We start from the raw sequence: 16,933 nt of genomic DNA, 5'->3' as shown, positions 1-16,933 counted from the left end.
CAAACACCAAACAGTCGTCCTTTGAGGAAACAGAGAAAAAAAAAAATTTATTGAAATTTTGAAAGTTTTAATTATTGTTAACTAGTCATAACTAAATAATAGGAAATATCATCAATATGGTATGTAATAATCGATAATCGATAATAGATAATTAGAGGAGAGGATATAACCAATATGTTAATATGGTCAATAATCATTTCAAATGAGTAAATGTTCAATCTTGAACGAGTAAAGTTATCCAGTCCATCCATCCATCAATGAAAAATTAAACATCAATCAATCAATCAAGTAATCCCAAGGTAGGATCCATATTCGACTTAAAAGTTAAACAATCAATCTAGTTCCATGTCATGTCATGAGAATGTATTAAGAAGATCTATTTCAATCCATCCATCGAAGTCCATCAGTATAATAATATTTGTAGTTTTTCAATCATATGATGAGAGAATATCCAATCACCAATTATATGTAACAACTATCATCATTCATTAGAATCAGAACAGAGTCATCCATCTACAGTATTAATCAAATGAATGCATCCCAGTACTAAGATCACATCCCATCCATCCATCCATCCATCCATTCATTCATCATAAACAAGGATTCTCCTATAATCAACAATATCATCTCATTAAGTCAACTCATATCAAATCAAACCACCATTCATTCCCAGACTATTATTAAACAAGGTTATACCCTCCGCCATAAACACTTGAACCATTACTAACTTTAATTCCTTATAGAGTGACGCTGTTACTATCAGAACTAGAAAGGTTATCTCTAACCCATTATTAGCAAGAAGACAATTTGTTATTGATGTTTTACATCCAAACAAAGCTAATGTTTCTAAAGATGAATTAAGAGAAAAATTAGCTGAAATTTATAAAGCTGAAAAAGATGCTGTTTCAGTTTTCGGTTTCAGAACTCAATTTGGTGGAGGTAAATCAACTGGTTTCGGTCTTATTTATCAATCTGTTGCTGATGCTAAAAAATTCGAACCAGCTTATAGATTAGTTAGATATGGTTTAGCTACTAAAGTTGAAAAAGCTTCAAGACAACAAAGAAAACAAAAGAAGAATAGAGATAAGAAAATCTTTGGTACTGCTGCTAAATTCGCTAAGAAAGCTGCTAAAAGAAATGCTGATAACTAGGTTCTTTAGTACCATCCTAATGTATACTTCATCCCATCTTTCATCCATCCCACCCCATCCAAAACTACATACAATATATATAATTCTTGTTACATAGAGAATAAAAACAATGGTATAAAACGTTATTATTATATTTTATTATTGTTCATATTTTGCATTAACATCTACTATGTTTTTAATCTCATTATGGTTTCATTAGTTATATATATTTTAAGTATTATAATCATCCCAAATCTATATAATAAAATAAATAAAAATTCGTTTATCAATATTAGTTAATTGTAGTTTATTATAGGTAAGTCAATATCCTGTATATAATTCTCCAAATATCCAAAACAAAATTGCAACTCCTACAATGAAAGTAATATATAGTTAATAAGGACAAAGTACCACCACCACCACCATGTCAGAAAGGAAAGCGATTAATAAATACTATCCCCCTGACTATGATCCCTCCAAGATCAAACCAAAGAAGAAATCAAAAACAAATGGAGGTCATGAAATCATAAAGATCAGAATGATGGCACCTTATTCGATGCGATGTTTGAAATGTAATGAATATATTGCTGAACGTCGTTCATTCAATGCTAGGAAAGAGACTACTGATGAGAAGTATCTCAATACTAAGATCATACGATTCCATATCACTTGTCCTCGATGTAATAATCATATTAGTTTTAAGACAAATCCTCAAATTGCAGGGTATACACCTGAAGAAGGTGCCGTTAGGAATTATGAATCTAAAAAGGTGAAACTGAATGAAACTGAAGATGAACTCTTGACAAGGTTGGAGAAGGAAGATATTGAAGATGAAAAGTTTAAATTATTACAAGAAAAGAGGAAAAAGAATCCCTTTTATAATCCTAATGATGATAGTAATGGAGATACGATGGAGAATTTTGAAAAGAGATTGATTGAACAAAAGAAACAACAAGAGATTGATCAACATTTGGAAGAATTACAATTTAAAAATGATCAATTACAAGCTTTAGGAGGTGAAAGTGAGTTATTATCAGAAGCTAGTGAGAATTTATCGAATCGGATTAATCAATTTAAACAAATTCAACACCAATTGAATGAAGAAGAAGATGAAAAGTTGATTCAACAAGCGTTTAATAAAAGTAATGATCTAAAGAGGAAAATTGAACATGATCAATCTCTGGAAGTGACTCCAATAGAGTCAGTACCACTATCAAATCCACCTGTGAAGAAAATATTGGTGGCTTCGAAAATAACCCTTAAGAAGAAAGTTAAACCAACAGAAGAACCTAAACCTATTGACAATTTAGCTTCAGCCATCGGAGGCTATTCATCATCTGATGATGATGAAGATTAACGAATTTTATGAAAACTAATATGTATTAATACTTATAGAATATACACAAAACTACTAATCCTTAAATGTAAAATCATTCAACGTAGCAATCGGCATGGATGGAGGTTCAACTTTAGATTGGTAATCCTTTTGAATAATTTCCAATTGTTCACATAATTGATTAACTTGACGTTTATCCATATCCTTACGACATAAACATAACCCTCTCACATATTCAATCGGACAATAATAAAATAATGGTAAAATATCATGTTCCCAAATTTGTGGTATGATAGTCATAGGTTCATCACACATCCCTAAATCACCCAACAATTCAATTGCTTGTAAACTCATTAAATAGGCCGTATCTTTTCTGGTAAATAATGGTTGTAATTTACCATAGATAAGAGTGACATCTCTATTAATTCCTTCTGAAAATGATTTATATTTCTTAACTGCCTTAGGATCAATCTTTTTCCCATCACCATGTAAGATATTTTCATATCCAATTCGAATATAATCTGATATAAATGAATCCAATAAAATATTAAACGTTAAAGAATAAATATCATAGGTGGTATAACTTCTTAATTCTCCCATATATTCCGCAATAGTTTCCGCAATTCTAGCTGCTCCAGTAGTTTGATCCAGAGTAAGGTTTTGTCCATCTTCATACCATGATTTTGTAAATAATTTCGATAATTCAGGATATAAATCATTAACAATAATATCAACTATAGCTCGTAAAATTTGGGCATTTAATTCTGTACTTGGATTATTAGTTTCTTCAATAGCTTGAATTAATCGATTTTGATAGGCACTATGAACTTTTTCTTGATATTCAGGTAAGAATTTATCTGATAATCGATCTGTATTAATCTCAAATGTATTCCCTAAGGCAGCAAGATATTCAATAAGGGCCGGTTGCGAAATTTGGGCTAATTCTTCAGGTGTCATATTTTCGAAATCTTGAGGTGTCTTAGATGTATTTGATTTCCCCGATCTGAATAATCTCTTAGCTTTACTTTCTTTAATTAAACATCCTTCATTACTATAGATCGACATATATTTTTCAATTTCATCTTCAATTAATTTTTGAAAATTTATAATTCGTTTAATATAACATTTGGAAAAATTTTCTAATACCCCAGCTAAAATCTTAGAATATCCTGAATCAGCCGCCACATCAGCTTGACCCTTTAACATTGTCAAGGCAGAATTGAAATCAGGTAATACATAGACATCACTTGTAATATCCACGGTGATTAATTGATCATTAACATCTTCATCCTCAATTTGTTGACTATAATGATAAGTGTCAGGAGGAATCAGTCTTTGAACGAAATTCTCCGATTCCATTTTAATTAAATTATCGGTCCATTCATCCAGTTTACTAGTAATGACTTTCAAATAATCTTCTAATACACTATTCTTTAATTCTTCTCCAATAATCGATTTTTGCTCTTTCTTTATAACTGATTTTCTCTTTGATTTATCATCATCAGTATCAAGGTTTTGTAAAGCAACAAGGAATTTACCATAATAAGTATCATAATTCAAAATCTTCATTAAATCTTCTGCTGGTGGATCAGTATTAATTACATCCATAGTATATTTATGTAATCTATTATAATAAACATTTTGAAAAAACGAATCAACATCCCAATTAGAAGGTAACATTGGATTTAATCGTTGAAATACAAATCTTAATTCATCTTCTAACCAATCTAACCCCCCTTCATAAACTTGCATGGGATCACTGGAATAATGTTTAATACAATCATTAAATGTATCATCAAGACATTCTTCTAATTTAATATAAAAGAATTTCTTATAATTCCGTTTTGAACCTCTGAAATTAACATAATCAATGGTTTTGAAATCACCATTACCTTGATTAATTCCAAGATTTTCCATTAAGGTGAATTTTAAATCTTCATTAGCTTCAAATTCAATAATCTTCACTAATTTATAAACCAATTGAACATTATCATCCTTAACTGCTTCTGTCAAACTAATAATCATTTCTTTCAACAATTCATCGAATAATCGGATCGTAGTCTTAGTCATCTTAATAACTTTATTCACAAAGGCCTTTAAATCATCAGATAATTGGTTTGAAAAAGTTTCTAAATAATCCAGAAAATTCCGAACTCGATTATATTCAAAATGTATAGATATGATATTAGGTAAAGGATATGAAAGATCTTCATTCAATTGTTGATATTCCGCTTCAATCTTCTTATTCAATTTAGCCAATATATTCGAATATGATCTAATATCTTGATATAAATTCTCCACTTGATTCAAATATTGATTAACACTTGACATCTTCTTAATGGTGGCATAATCCTTGATATTGGTGATTGATTCATCATAAATCTGATTGATTCGAGTGATGTTCCCCTTGATGGAATTGATCCTACTTGAAGCATCATTCAATTTCGATATATTCGTCATTAATGAATCGATTTGTTGTTGTGTTGTTGAACTTAATTTAACATCAATCGATGCCTTTTCTCGAATGAATTGTTGTCGTAATTCAGGAATCTTCACGAGATCATCCTCCACTTTAAGCAAATGTGCTATCCTAGAGAGGGCTATATCACTCATGTTACTTAATTGATGATAGTTTGTTGCTGATGTTGGTGTTGGTGTTGTTCTTTTATCGTGTAGCATATAAATTATTCACATTTTGTTTGATCTCGATATTTTGCGCACTATGCCTAACTTTTTAAAAACTACTATATGCAACTATAATTAATATTTACTGCTGGGAAAAAGTATTTACATTTCACTATCTACAAGAGATAATAATATAAAAGTTAATTTAAATACTAATTAAAACGTCATCACATCTTCTTCTTCGTCTTCCGCTTTATTAATGCTTTCTTAACCCTTTTCACCCATCGATCTTCGTACTATATACTCTTTATTATTATGATTATCATTTATTGCCATTTATGTATTATCCATTATAATCATTCATTATATTAGACTAATTATTATGACCACCTCTCTTGGAATATCTTCTCCCACTGGAATGATGATGATTATTATAATGACCACCACCATTATTATTATTTGGATTATAGTTAGGATTCAATATAAGATTCCCATTAACTGGACTACCACCCGAAACATATCCTCCAGGAGGAGGCATGAAACTACCAGGAGGTAAGAATGTTGGATCAGCACCAGGATATAACATCGGCATTTGTCCTGGTGCCATGTATGGTTGTTGATACATCAAATATTGTTGTTGTTGTTGTTGAAGTTGTTGTTGTTGGATTTGTTGTTGGAATTGAGCCATAGCAACTTGTTGCTGTTGTTGTTGTTGTTGTTGAGCAGATAATGGATACTTTGAATTAACCGGACTTGGATAACCTGTCGGTATTATACCAGGATTACCCATCATTGGACTTGGCATGAATTGTGATCCAGCATTAGATGGCACACCCATATTTGGAGGTAATGAGCTTTTATTAAATGCATTTGGAGGAGGGAATAATTTATCATAAGTATCATCCACAGTCGAATCCCAAGTTGGAGGAGTTTGAAAAGCCTTTTCATAAAAGATTGGAGGTTGCGGTTTACCTGATGATGATTCATCAGATTCTTCAGAAGCTTTCTTTTCTTCATACTTCTTTTTAGTTGTTACAAATAAATTAAAGTAAACTTGGAAATTCTTTTCTTTAGTTTGTTGACTTTCTTTAGTTGGAATCTTATTAACCCCTCCGAAAAAATCAGCTGGTGATATTTGATGATATCTTTTAAGACCAGGTATACCACCACTACTACCATTAGATGTAGAATAAGCTCTTGAATTGACCATTCTTGGGGATGGACCATTAGGTGATCTGTGATAAACAACCTTTTGAGGTGGAGGTGATATTTGAGTGTTATGCTTAGCAGATGGAGTGAACACAGCAGCTTTTGGATTTAATTTAAATGGTGGTTTAGTTGGATCCATCTTCTTCTTTGGAGCAGCATCTGCAACAGGAGCTGGAGTAGTAGTTGTTGTAGAATTAGTACTAGCTTGAACTTGTTGTTCTTCCTTTTCTTTCTTTTGATTTTGAGCTACTTCAGCTTGTTTTTGTAAGATTTCATCTTGTTTAGCTTTATCCTTAGCTAAAATAGGTAATAAATCAGTAGGCATCTTATGACGAACTTTGAAATTAGCACTAAAATCTTTTAAGGAATTGATTTCACTTTGAGCATTTAATCTAAATGCTTCATTTGGATGTTGAGGAGTTGGAACTTGAGGTTTTGGAGGAATAGAGACTGGTTTAGCAGTAGATTTAGCAGATGATTTAGCTTGTTCATGTGATTGATCAACAGTGGTGGATGGTGGTGGAGTTTGAATTGGATTATTTTCAATACCAGGTACAGGTGAACCAATTGGACCTGGACTTGCACCTTTGACAACTTTATTAGTAGCAGAACTTGAGATAATAGCAGGATCATTATGATAATGAGCAGCTCTTTGTCTTGGAGGAAGATATTTATCTGGCCCTGAAATAGATGAAGATGATTTATTAAACAAGGAAGCAGTAGTAGCGGCTGAAGTATTAACACTTTCATTGGAAATACTGGTATTTCTTAAAGCAGCCATTAATTCATCACCTCTTCTATCAACACCAGAATATTTATCTTCTTCATCAACGCCACTATCATCAACTTGAATACCTCTTTCTTCTAATATATGACTATTAGTAGTTGATTGACCTTCGATTTCACGAGCAATTTGTTCAGCTTTTTTAACTTTTTCATGATAATCATGGGCAGATTTATCAATTCTAGTAGTATATAAATGTTCATCATAAGTTGATTCAACTCCGAATTTTTCTTCATTAACTTTGAATTGATCCCAACTTCCTGATTTATGATTGATATCATCGGAAGTTAATGATAAACTTGGATTATGAGAGATATCTTCATCAGGAACCCATCTTTCTAATTCACGTTCTCTTAAATTTAACCGACCTGAAATATCGGCATCAGTTCTGAATTTTGATGATGATGATAATTCATCTGAATTAGTAGTATTGTTATTAGTTGGGGTTGAAGTTGAAGTTGAAGTTGGAGTTGGGGTTGGGGTTGGGGTTGCCGTTGGGGTTGGAGTTGATTTTTTATGGAATGATTGATTATCATTAAGATCCTTAATTTCAATATCAATTAAATCGCCTGATTTTATAATCAACTTATCGGGAATATCATTAATATTATCGATATTGCTCTTTTCATCAATTAAACTTTTAGATATAAGTACTGGTTTATTTAAAACAACAGATAAAGCAGATTCACCATTAGCAGATAAATCACCATTAAGTAATAAACCTTGATAACGAGATCCATTAGTTAAAGTGGCTATAACTTTCTTACCGATAGATTTTGATATCAAGTATAAAAGGCGATCATTTCCTGCTTGATCATCGACATTAAGGGATTGATTTGAATTCAGTTGAGGAATTGAATTACCATTTCCATTTCCGTTACCATTGGTAGCAGAAGCAGTTATACCAGAACCATTAGTTGAACTAGGACTAATACTACTATTGCTTACGCGTGAATTCGACCTACGATGGCCATTCTTTTGAGAATTGGAACGATTTGGATTCTGACCTTTCATAATGGGGAGTGATTGATTAGGATATGTTTTTGTTGTTTTTTAAGCTTTTGAAACCAAAAAAAAAAAGGCTGATATAAAAATAAAAATAAAGGGTAAAAAGACAAGCAACAACCAACGAAATCGGATGAAATATTATGTTATCAACGATAAAAGTTCAAGACGTGATGGATGGATTGAATTTCTGAGATATTAAACCAATGGGAATATGGAAAAGGTCAAAGATAAGGGTGAATTTTCCAAATATTGTGTGGTTGGGGAGGATCAGTTGTCGTGAGTGGGAGTGAGTGTAGTGGAGGAGGGGAACGATTGCGTACTTTGTTCTGCTCAGACGATACAAGACGAATCAATTACTGATGGGTATGATGAAGGATGATTTTGATGGGAATACTATCCTTATGAAACTAGGAATGTATAAGTTGTAAGATTAAGCAGAAGAATTGTTTATACCAATAAGGAAACTGGTCGATTTGGGTGTTTTTTTTTTTGGTTTTGGTTTGAGTTTGGTGTGAGTTTTGTTTTTGTCTGTCTGAATTGTCTGTTTTAAGCTTTTTTTTATGGCTCTGTTTTTTTTGTCTGTCTGTCTGATTATTTTTATTTCGTTAGACGTTATTTATATCTACATCTTGTGATTCAATTGAAGTAGTAGTATGAATATGATATAGTACTGGTTCATAGGTATACATAGTTACTATATAAGTTATATCTAATAATAAGGGTTATTACCTAATGGTAACATACTAATACCAGACATAAAATTACCATAACATAAAAACTCGGTCGGTGGCTCGGTGTTGTTGCTGTTAGTAGTGGCGACGGTGGGGGGGGGGGACAGTTAACTATCAGTTAGACCATCAAATTATCAGATTGAAGTCGGGGTTTCATTCCGAATACGATCTCTATACTTCTTCAATATGACCCAATCATATTATCCACCATTAACAGTTAATGGGTCATCCTACTTAAACAGTTAAAGTCCGTCTCTTTTCTCATTTAGTGTACTATTTATTATTATTTTATTATGACGAGTGGCTTGCTCGTGAGGAGATTCAATTCTGAATGCAAATTATTTTGCCTAATTGGGAACTACACTATAAAAAAACACTACTACAACACATATTATTAACTTTTTAAAACCTAATGTCATAACAAATAAACAAATAAACCTATTCTATATAGAAATATACTCTCGCTCTCTCTAACAACAAATACTGGTAATACCAATACCAATATCAACTCTTTCAACTTTAGATCCCCAATATAATAATACAAAATCTTTAACAAATTGTAAATCATTCTCAGAATATGGATCTAATTCCATTTCTACAATATCTTGATATGTCAATTCAATCACTATTTTCACATCATCATTATTATTATTCCCATCCAATAATGGATCTTCACTATCATTTGCACTAGGTTCTTGATCAATGATATTAAGATGCGATTCAGCAGTATGATTAAAATCTTTCAATTGTTCAAATTGATCCATCACAATCTCATCCACTAAATAAAACCATTTCTTGGTCAATTTATGGAAATAACCAATGATTTGAATCAATTTCATTAAATCAATATGATCGGGTTTAATTACCACTTTTTTATTTTTATTTCCCCCAGTTTTATCCACATCTTGACCTTGTTTTAAATTATCTTCACTATCATTAACTTGACCCGCAGTAGCAAACCATGAAAATGCCGACCAAATCGATTCTCGCCATGATATGGATTCTGTCCCATATTTTAACCACCATTCTGGTTCAATATCTAATTTCAAATCATTATAATTATGTAATTCAATATTAGCAGTAATATCTCCTATAATAACGTCATCATCGGTGGTTTTGGGAGTGATGGCTGTATGAGGACCCGATGTGGTTGAATTATTAGTCATGATGGAATTTAAATCATCAGTAGACATATTGGTAAGATTAGTGAATATTTTATTCTTGGGGAATAATTTAGATGATGTTGAATGACTTCTATGAGTATGATTAATAGGTTCAACAATATCATGATTTACTTCTTCATCTTCATGTTCTGGTACGTCACTCTTCTTAACATTGAATAATTCTCGATATATAAGTTTAAATCGTTGATAATCTTTTAATGTAGCTTTAATTCTCTTATTAGTATTTGAACTATCACCACCATTAATATCATCATATTTGAAAACCCAAACATTATCATCAATATTACGATTTATAATGATCCCAATATCATATAAATTCTTTTGATATAATAAAATATCATCATTAGTTGAGGCTACGATTGCTTTTAAATCAAGTAAATGTTTTTCTTTATCGTTATCTTTTGATGATTTCGAACGATTTAAATCATTCAATCCAATATTATAAATCGGTTGTGAATAATAATTATCCTTATCTCCCTTTGAAATCGGTTTAATGTCTTGCGGTATGATCGATAATAATGAAATTAAATAATTGAATGAGTTTATAATATAATTTTGATCATCTTCATCCTCGTGATCTTCTTCATCGTCATCTTCTTCATAACCTGCTTGTTTATGTAATTGATTAAATACCACAATTCTCTTTCTTAATAATGCTTGTTTATAAATAATGAAAATTAAGGGTCCTAAAGTTTGAAATAAATCAGGTAATTTAGTTAATAAATGATGATTGATATTAGGGACAATTAAAGAATTGGATGAAGATGAAGATGGATGATTGACACTATTTGATGATATTAAACTTGAATTACTGAATAAGGAAGTAGAATGAATCACCAATTTGTCATATAATTTATCAAATATATCAAAATCATCATCACCACTTTGATTATGTAAATAATTCAATAACGTTGAATCTAAAATATCAATATATTCCCATCCATTATTAATGAATTCATTAGGTTTCCAAGATCCATTAGACTTCACTTTAGGATCACATAATATCCCAAGAGAATACATTTGAACATCATTCCGATCAATACTATGACCATTGCCACTTGATTGATTGGAGGATTGATTTAGTATAATTTGACGATAACATCCTAATCCATAATATAACTCCCCCCCTGAGTAATGACTGATAAGAATATTTGATTTGTCAAGATTTTGAATGGAACTAGGTAAGATCTTATAATCTAATCCATCAAAATTGAATGATGATTGATTTGATTTATGCCATACTAATTTATACCCTTCTTTAACATCAAATTTGGTTAAGAATATCGATACGATATTCGATGGCTTATAAGTATGACTATTCTCCATGATGTATGATACGTTGTAGTATAAATTATCACTATCGATTGAAATGCTAAACTTTATGATGGTTTATAATAATCAATGCTGTTTATAACCCCATATGGTTTAAGCTTTAAATTTAGACCTCTCAAAAAAAAGAAAGACAAAGTTGATCATGTGACCAATTTGTGTATTTCATAGTTACACCTGACTTAAATTATTTAAATTAATAGTATGTCCTTTCTTTTTCCACCTATTAGTTTTGCAACTACAGGGCAACTATGGTATGGCTACCAACTCCCGTAAGAAAAGATGAAAATTAGTTTATTTAACATGATGAAAGAAATCAGTTATATTGAAGAAGTATATATGATGATTCTTATCGTGATATTAATACCAAAAGATTTAGCATAACAGTTCTATCTAGGATGATATAAATACTACTAACATTTACATTATATTTGTAGAAATATATGTAATACATGATATATGATTAATATATTTAATCAGATCTTACTTATTCTTCTAGGTTACTTTACTAACTGTTTATAGGTAATTGAATGTCCTAGGAAATCGATTTCTTTACGAAAAAATTCACATTTCGGTTTTTTTGCTATTAAACTATATTCTAAATATACATTATTATAATAATATTAAATCTTTCATATTGTAACCCATGTATCTACTCTAAATCTGGTTTACTATTATCTTATCTGAAAATGTTAAATTCGATCACATGACCACATTTCTGGAGATTATTTTATCTTTAGTTTTAATATTAATATTTTGATTTTAGTATTATAACTTCTTCTTTAGAGTGTGTTATGGAACAGTTCTATTAGATTATTAGTAATATCTCATGATATTTGTGTTTTAACCAAACCAATAACGCTTAAATTCTATTTAGTACAATATTAACAATTTATAGAGCATCTATTTCTATTTCGATTTCTATGTCACTAGTAAGTTTCCAAGTTAATAAAGCTTAAACGATTGATTAATATTGGATATATCACTTACAGCAATGTCCTGTGATCAAACAAATATAGTTATAACTAAAAAATATTAACTATTTGATTTCAATATAGGATAGTATAACTGAATAGGTTTGAAAAAGTATACTATTATTACAATGGTCTTTAAGAGAACGTATTATGCCCGCATATCAAGGTCATTGCTTTACTTTGATAATGCATTACTTACTTGATTATATTATATTTAGGTGAATTACTAACAACAAGGAAGTTGGTAATTTTCTATTGCTGAATTTTAATTCGAATTTGTTAAGGAATGGATCTTTGTTTAGTTCAAACCTCCAAAACGTTATACTTTATTTCTATTGGAATTCTTATTTTTAATAAACAATTTATATTAATGTTGTTGATTTTGTAGTAAATAACTGAATTGTCGATTTGTATTTCATCAAATGAGAAACTTTTACGTAGTAGTAATAACGATCATTAAACTTTATCATCAACCATCAATATCAAAGCATATAGTAATCTTAAATAATTGATTTACTCCACACTGAAAAAAATAAAAAAAATTGAATCTAAAAATCATCAAATGATCTTTTTATGCCATAACTCCTTTATGGTTTTCAATAAGTGCAGTTATGTTTTGAGGAAGAATATCAATTGAAAGAATGATTTTTCTGTGAAGAATGGTAATATTTAATCTTCTATATCCTAACTGTTTATAATTATCTTCTAGGTTCTTTACTAACTATAAATAGGGCGCCATAGAGAAGCCTACCGAATACGACAGCATGAAAGTTGCGTCGTGTGAGTAACAACTAACACATTTCATTTAGGTTTAATACTAACAATATAGCATAACGATTCTCCTAGAGAATTGATAATTTTGATAGGGCAAACACAATTCTCCTTGACGATAAGGACATATGAAACGACTTAGATGAAGTTAAAGACTAGTCTTACAACATCTGGTATTGTTAATTCAATTGGTGAAATAAATGTACATATATTTTATTATTCATTCTGTAATTATTGTAAGATCTCTTTAATATTCTCTTTAAGTTGATTAAACATCTTCTATCCTTTGATAGAGATATCTCTAATCTAATCTGATTTAGAAAATCAATCATGTGATCGATTTTAGCCCCCTTTTTCTTATCAAAAGATCTATTAATTGAACCCCTGAAGTTTTTATTATAATGTTAATAACCTTTGCTTTTCAACAATGTCCATTACCGATCGACTCAAAGGCGTGGAGAATCTTTCGATTTTGTAAAGGTTGTTTTCTGAGATCATTTGTGTACGAGATTATTACTACTAACTATTCTATATCCATATTTATAGGATCTATCCTAACTATAGCGAATTGCCTAATAAATTATGTGATCACGTGACTTATTTTAGCCCCAACAAATCTCTTTCCATTTAATAAACAATTATCATTTATATCTTTTAAAGTCTTTTATCGACGTTCAAGCACTGATGATCGGTATAGGCGATTACTTTATTTCCTAATAGGTAGTGTCTGAATTTGGTCAAGGCATGACTACACTTATTACTAACCTGATTTATAGGATATGATTTAATAACAATACTTTTAGGGAATTAATTTCTTTATGTATTAAGTTCATTTGCAGTCCACTGTCTATCTGGCTTGATAACATGAATGCTATAGGAATCCTTTACCCGTTGTGTGGTTTTTAACTATCATGGAGTTACTTACATTAAATATTTATAGGTTGAATCGATACTAATATTATAAGAAATATTGTGGTTGATATGTCATGAGATATTATTAATTGCGGATATTTTGATGATATTTTTTTCATTTCCATTTCCATTTAATATATATTTATTATTTTTAAATTTATTAAGTTATATTGTAAAGATTTCTCTGTTTAAACTTAAGATTGAATTGATCAAGATATTATTCAATGTAATGGGAATCACCGAAATGAATGCGTAAATTACAACTATACGGTAGTATCCAATTGACTAACTCTTTTATCCAATTGACATAACTTCTTTATGAAAAGAGTTAGTCAATTCATTCTACAACTACATCGATTAATCAATTCAATATTTGTTTATTAGATAGGGCTATAAAAAAGAACATATGAACAACCATTTCGGTTTGTAATCCATACTAATAATGGTAAATTTTTTTATGTATAGAAGTATGTGATGAATGATGACAATGAGATAGAATCTACAAGTAGATTAAGAACATATTCGTTGGATGATATATTAAAAAGGATAAAAAGGTGTGTTTTAACGTCTAAAAAATGGTTTATTTTATGATAGCTGATAGGAAGGGGGGAGATTAAGATCTTATTCTTAAGACGAAATTGATAACAACAGCAATCAATAAGAAGAAACATAACATGGTTGGACCGAATCTATCATCATAAGGACCAGAACCTCTTAATCTAATAGCTTTAGCTCTCCAATGATAAGTAATTAAAGCATAAATCATAGTTAACATAGCGATAAAAGTGAATAAACCAGCAGAAATTCTACCTACTGAATCACCAAAATTTAATAATCCAACTCCTAAAGAACCTAAGATAACGGTGAAGTTTAACCATGAAAGGAAGGTTCTTTCATTGGCAAAGAAGACTTTTGGTTCAACTCTAGCTGGTAAGGCAATTCTTTTATTAGTGGAAGACATTATGATTAGAATATATTATGACAATTGATGGGATGAGGTAGTAAGTGGAGGGGTGAGGTAGATTAATGTGATGGGATGGGATGGAATGGAATGAAACAATTGAGATGATATGAAGATTAACCAACAATTGAATTCAAAGAATGAAAGAAACAAGATGATGATGATGATGAGATGATGGATGGAAATTTTGAATTCCCAATAAGCTTCTTCTGTTTCTGTCTATGCTTAAACAGGGAAGAGAGAAATAAAATTAGTTAGCAGATAGGACCTGTATATAAATAACATATAACTTTAATTTTTTATACTGAGTCAACACACGTGGGGCGTAGTACTACAAAGAATTTATCTATTGCGGTGATGATGTTTTCAGTTTTGCGGTATAAATTTCTCTATAGTAACACATTTATTACTACTAATTAACCTAGCCTATAGAAAGAAACACGATGAGAAGAGAGAGGGTGAAGAGCTAAGTAATTGTATATATACTAATTGTATAAATTTAGTTCATCTCGTATAAATTATGATGTCAAACTTGTACATATAGCTAAGTAGTATGAGTGTTATAATTTCTACCACATCATCATCATCTATGAGTGAATGAATGAACTAGTTAAGCATATATTGACTTCAGAATATACTACAAGTATGATTCAATGAATACCTTCATTCATGACTGTTACTTCCAGCGATGAACTAACAATTGCATAAACGATACTCGAACTACTTGTATTGTCTCGTATATTTAATACAAGAAATATAACTTATGTCACAAAAAATTCATAACATTTTATGACATAACTATTTTTGGACATAAACATTTCTAAATTTACGACATTTGTTTTTCTTTTCTCCGAGGATGTAAATAACGGAAATTTCAATAGACATTAAATTGTAATTAGAACTATCTGAAATAGAACCTGAAATTGTAACGTAATGTTTATTGTTTTGGTGGTTCTATAATATAACGTTCAATCGTATTTAATACCTAGTTGATCATTAGTTTATCAACTTTACATTTAGAATGTATAATCAATAGGATAATCTCACTTGTTAATGGGCATAATCATATGTAATTATAAGTTGCAAAAAGAGAAATAGTATAGAACATCAACAAATGTAATGAATACTGTGAACAAGATAGATATAACAATTAATGATTTCAAATTACGTAGTTTAACAGTGGCTGTCTCACTTTACATAATCAAAATCCTTATTGTAGTTTAACGGTATAGTTATAATTAAACAGTTAATATAAATATTCCTTACAAGCGAGGGGAAAACTTAAAATATTTTATTTTACATTTGTAGTTACACTAAAAGTCATAAGAAGAAAGATTTTCAAGCCATAAATAAATAAATAAAAGATAACAAACCACAAATTATAACTCATCCAATTAGAATTTGATATACTTTCTTCCTTCTTAACTGATATCATCATCATCATCATCATATAAAACACGTAATGATATATCAAGCATATTCATTTGATTCTATACAATCAAATCATACTCCTATATCAAATCCCCGCAATTCATCATCATATCCCACAATTGCAACCCTTTCTGACCAATCAAATTCAGGCCAACATAATCAATCTCAATCATCATATCAATCCCATTTCCATCCTCAAGTCCCTTCTCAACCTCAGAATCAAAACCAATCTCCTTCCATACAGAATCAACGTCCTCCCTTACCAACCACTTTACCTCCATGTTATAGACCTCAATATGTTCCGAGGTATTACCCTTATCCACCTCCTCAAAATATGCCTCCTAGATATAAATTATAGAATTGATTAATTCAATACTGCTTATTTATTACTGTTATTTATTAAAATGATTATTTATTACATCGATTAGTTTCATCAAATCATACAGCATATACATCCATATCATTACTATTTATTTACTTATTTATTTTTCACTCAAAAGGAGGTTAGAGTGTAAAAAGGGTTTTCTATTCATGCTTTTTATTGGTTT

General features: G+C 30.2%; 7 protein-coding genes across 7 annotated transcripts; 3 read left to right on the top strand and 4 right to left on the bottom strand. All coding sequences in view use genetic code 12, as the record gives it.

Moving 5' to 3' along the window:
* Positions 1–182: 182 nt before the first annotated feature.
* On the top strand, positions 183–1,151 carry RPS24 (40S ribosomal protein eS24; the record flags this gene model as incomplete). Its single annotated transcript, XM_064907398.1, has 2 exons — positions 183–185; positions 744–1,151. 2 exons carry the CDS (start codon positions 183–185, stop codon positions 1,149–1,151), a joined length of 411 nt encoding a protein of 136 aa, XP_064763747.1.
* A 403-nt stretch (positions 1,152–1,554) lies between these two features.
* On the top strand, positions 1,555–2,487 carry DFJ63DRAFT_340397 (mRNA splicing protein; the record flags this gene model as incomplete). The annotated part of the gene is made up of 1 exon (XM_064908719.1): positions 1,555–2,487. One exon carries the CDS (start codon positions 1,555–1,557, stop codon positions 2,485–2,487), a length of 933 nt encoding a protein of 310 aa, XP_064763746.1.
* A 54-nt stretch (positions 2,488–2,541) lies between these two features.
* Positions 2,542–5,079, bottom strand: SEC6 (SNARE-binding exocyst subunit; the record flags this gene model as incomplete). Its single annotated transcript, XM_064907954.1, has 1 exon — positions 2,542–5,079. One exon carries the CDS (start codon positions 5,077–5,079, stop codon positions 2,542–2,544), a length of 2,538 nt encoding a protein of 845 aa, XP_064763745.1.
* A 385-nt stretch (positions 5,080–5,464) lies between these two features.
* On the bottom strand, positions 5,465–8,098 carry DFJ63DRAFT_311746 (uncharacterized protein; the record flags this gene model as incomplete). Its single annotated transcript, XM_064905830.1, has 1 exon — positions 5,465–8,098. One exon carries the CDS (start codon positions 8,096–8,098, stop codon positions 5,465–5,467), a length of 2,634 nt encoding a protein of 877 aa, XP_064763744.1.
* Positions 8,099–9,293: 1,195 nt separating this feature from the next.
* On the bottom strand, positions 9,294–11,333 carry DFJ63DRAFT_334008 (uncharacterized protein; the record flags this gene model as incomplete). Its single annotated transcript, XM_064907953.1, has 1 exon — positions 9,294–11,333. One exon carries the CDS (start codon positions 11,331–11,333, stop codon positions 9,294–9,296), a length of 2,040 nt encoding a protein of 679 aa, XP_064763743.1.
* Positions 11,334–14,606: 3,273 nt separating this feature from the next.
* On the bottom strand, positions 14,607–14,954 carry DFJ63DRAFT_311744 (uncharacterized protein; the record flags this gene model as incomplete). Its single annotated transcript, XM_064905829.1, has 1 exon — positions 14,607–14,954. The coding sequence occupies one exon, from the start codon at positions 14,952–14,954 to the stop codon at positions 14,607–14,609; it is 348 nt and encodes a 115-aa protein (XP_064763742.1).
* Positions 14,955–16,416: 1,462 nt separating this feature from the next.
* On the top strand, positions 16,417–16,743 carry DFJ63DRAFT_311743 (uncharacterized protein; the record flags this gene model as incomplete). Its single annotated transcript, XM_064905828.1, has 1 exon — positions 16,417–16,743. The coding sequence occupies one exon, from the start codon at positions 16,417–16,419 to the stop codon at positions 16,741–16,743; it is 327 nt and encodes a 108-aa protein (XP_064763741.1).
* Positions 16,744–16,933: the final 190 nt, after the last annotated feature.

This window comes from Scheffersomyces coipomensis (genome assembly GCF_036884675.1).
Source record: "Scheffersomyces coipomensis strain NRRL Y-17651 chromosome Unknown DFJ63scaffold_2, whole genome shotgun sequence".
Classification (NCBI taxonomy): Eukaryota; Fungi; Ascomycota; class Pichiomycetes; order Serinales; family Debaryomycetaceae; genus Scheffersomyces; species Scheffersomyces coipomensis.
Note: the sequence above shows the minus strand (reverse complement) of the source record. Positions and strands in the feature narration are given on the sequence as shown.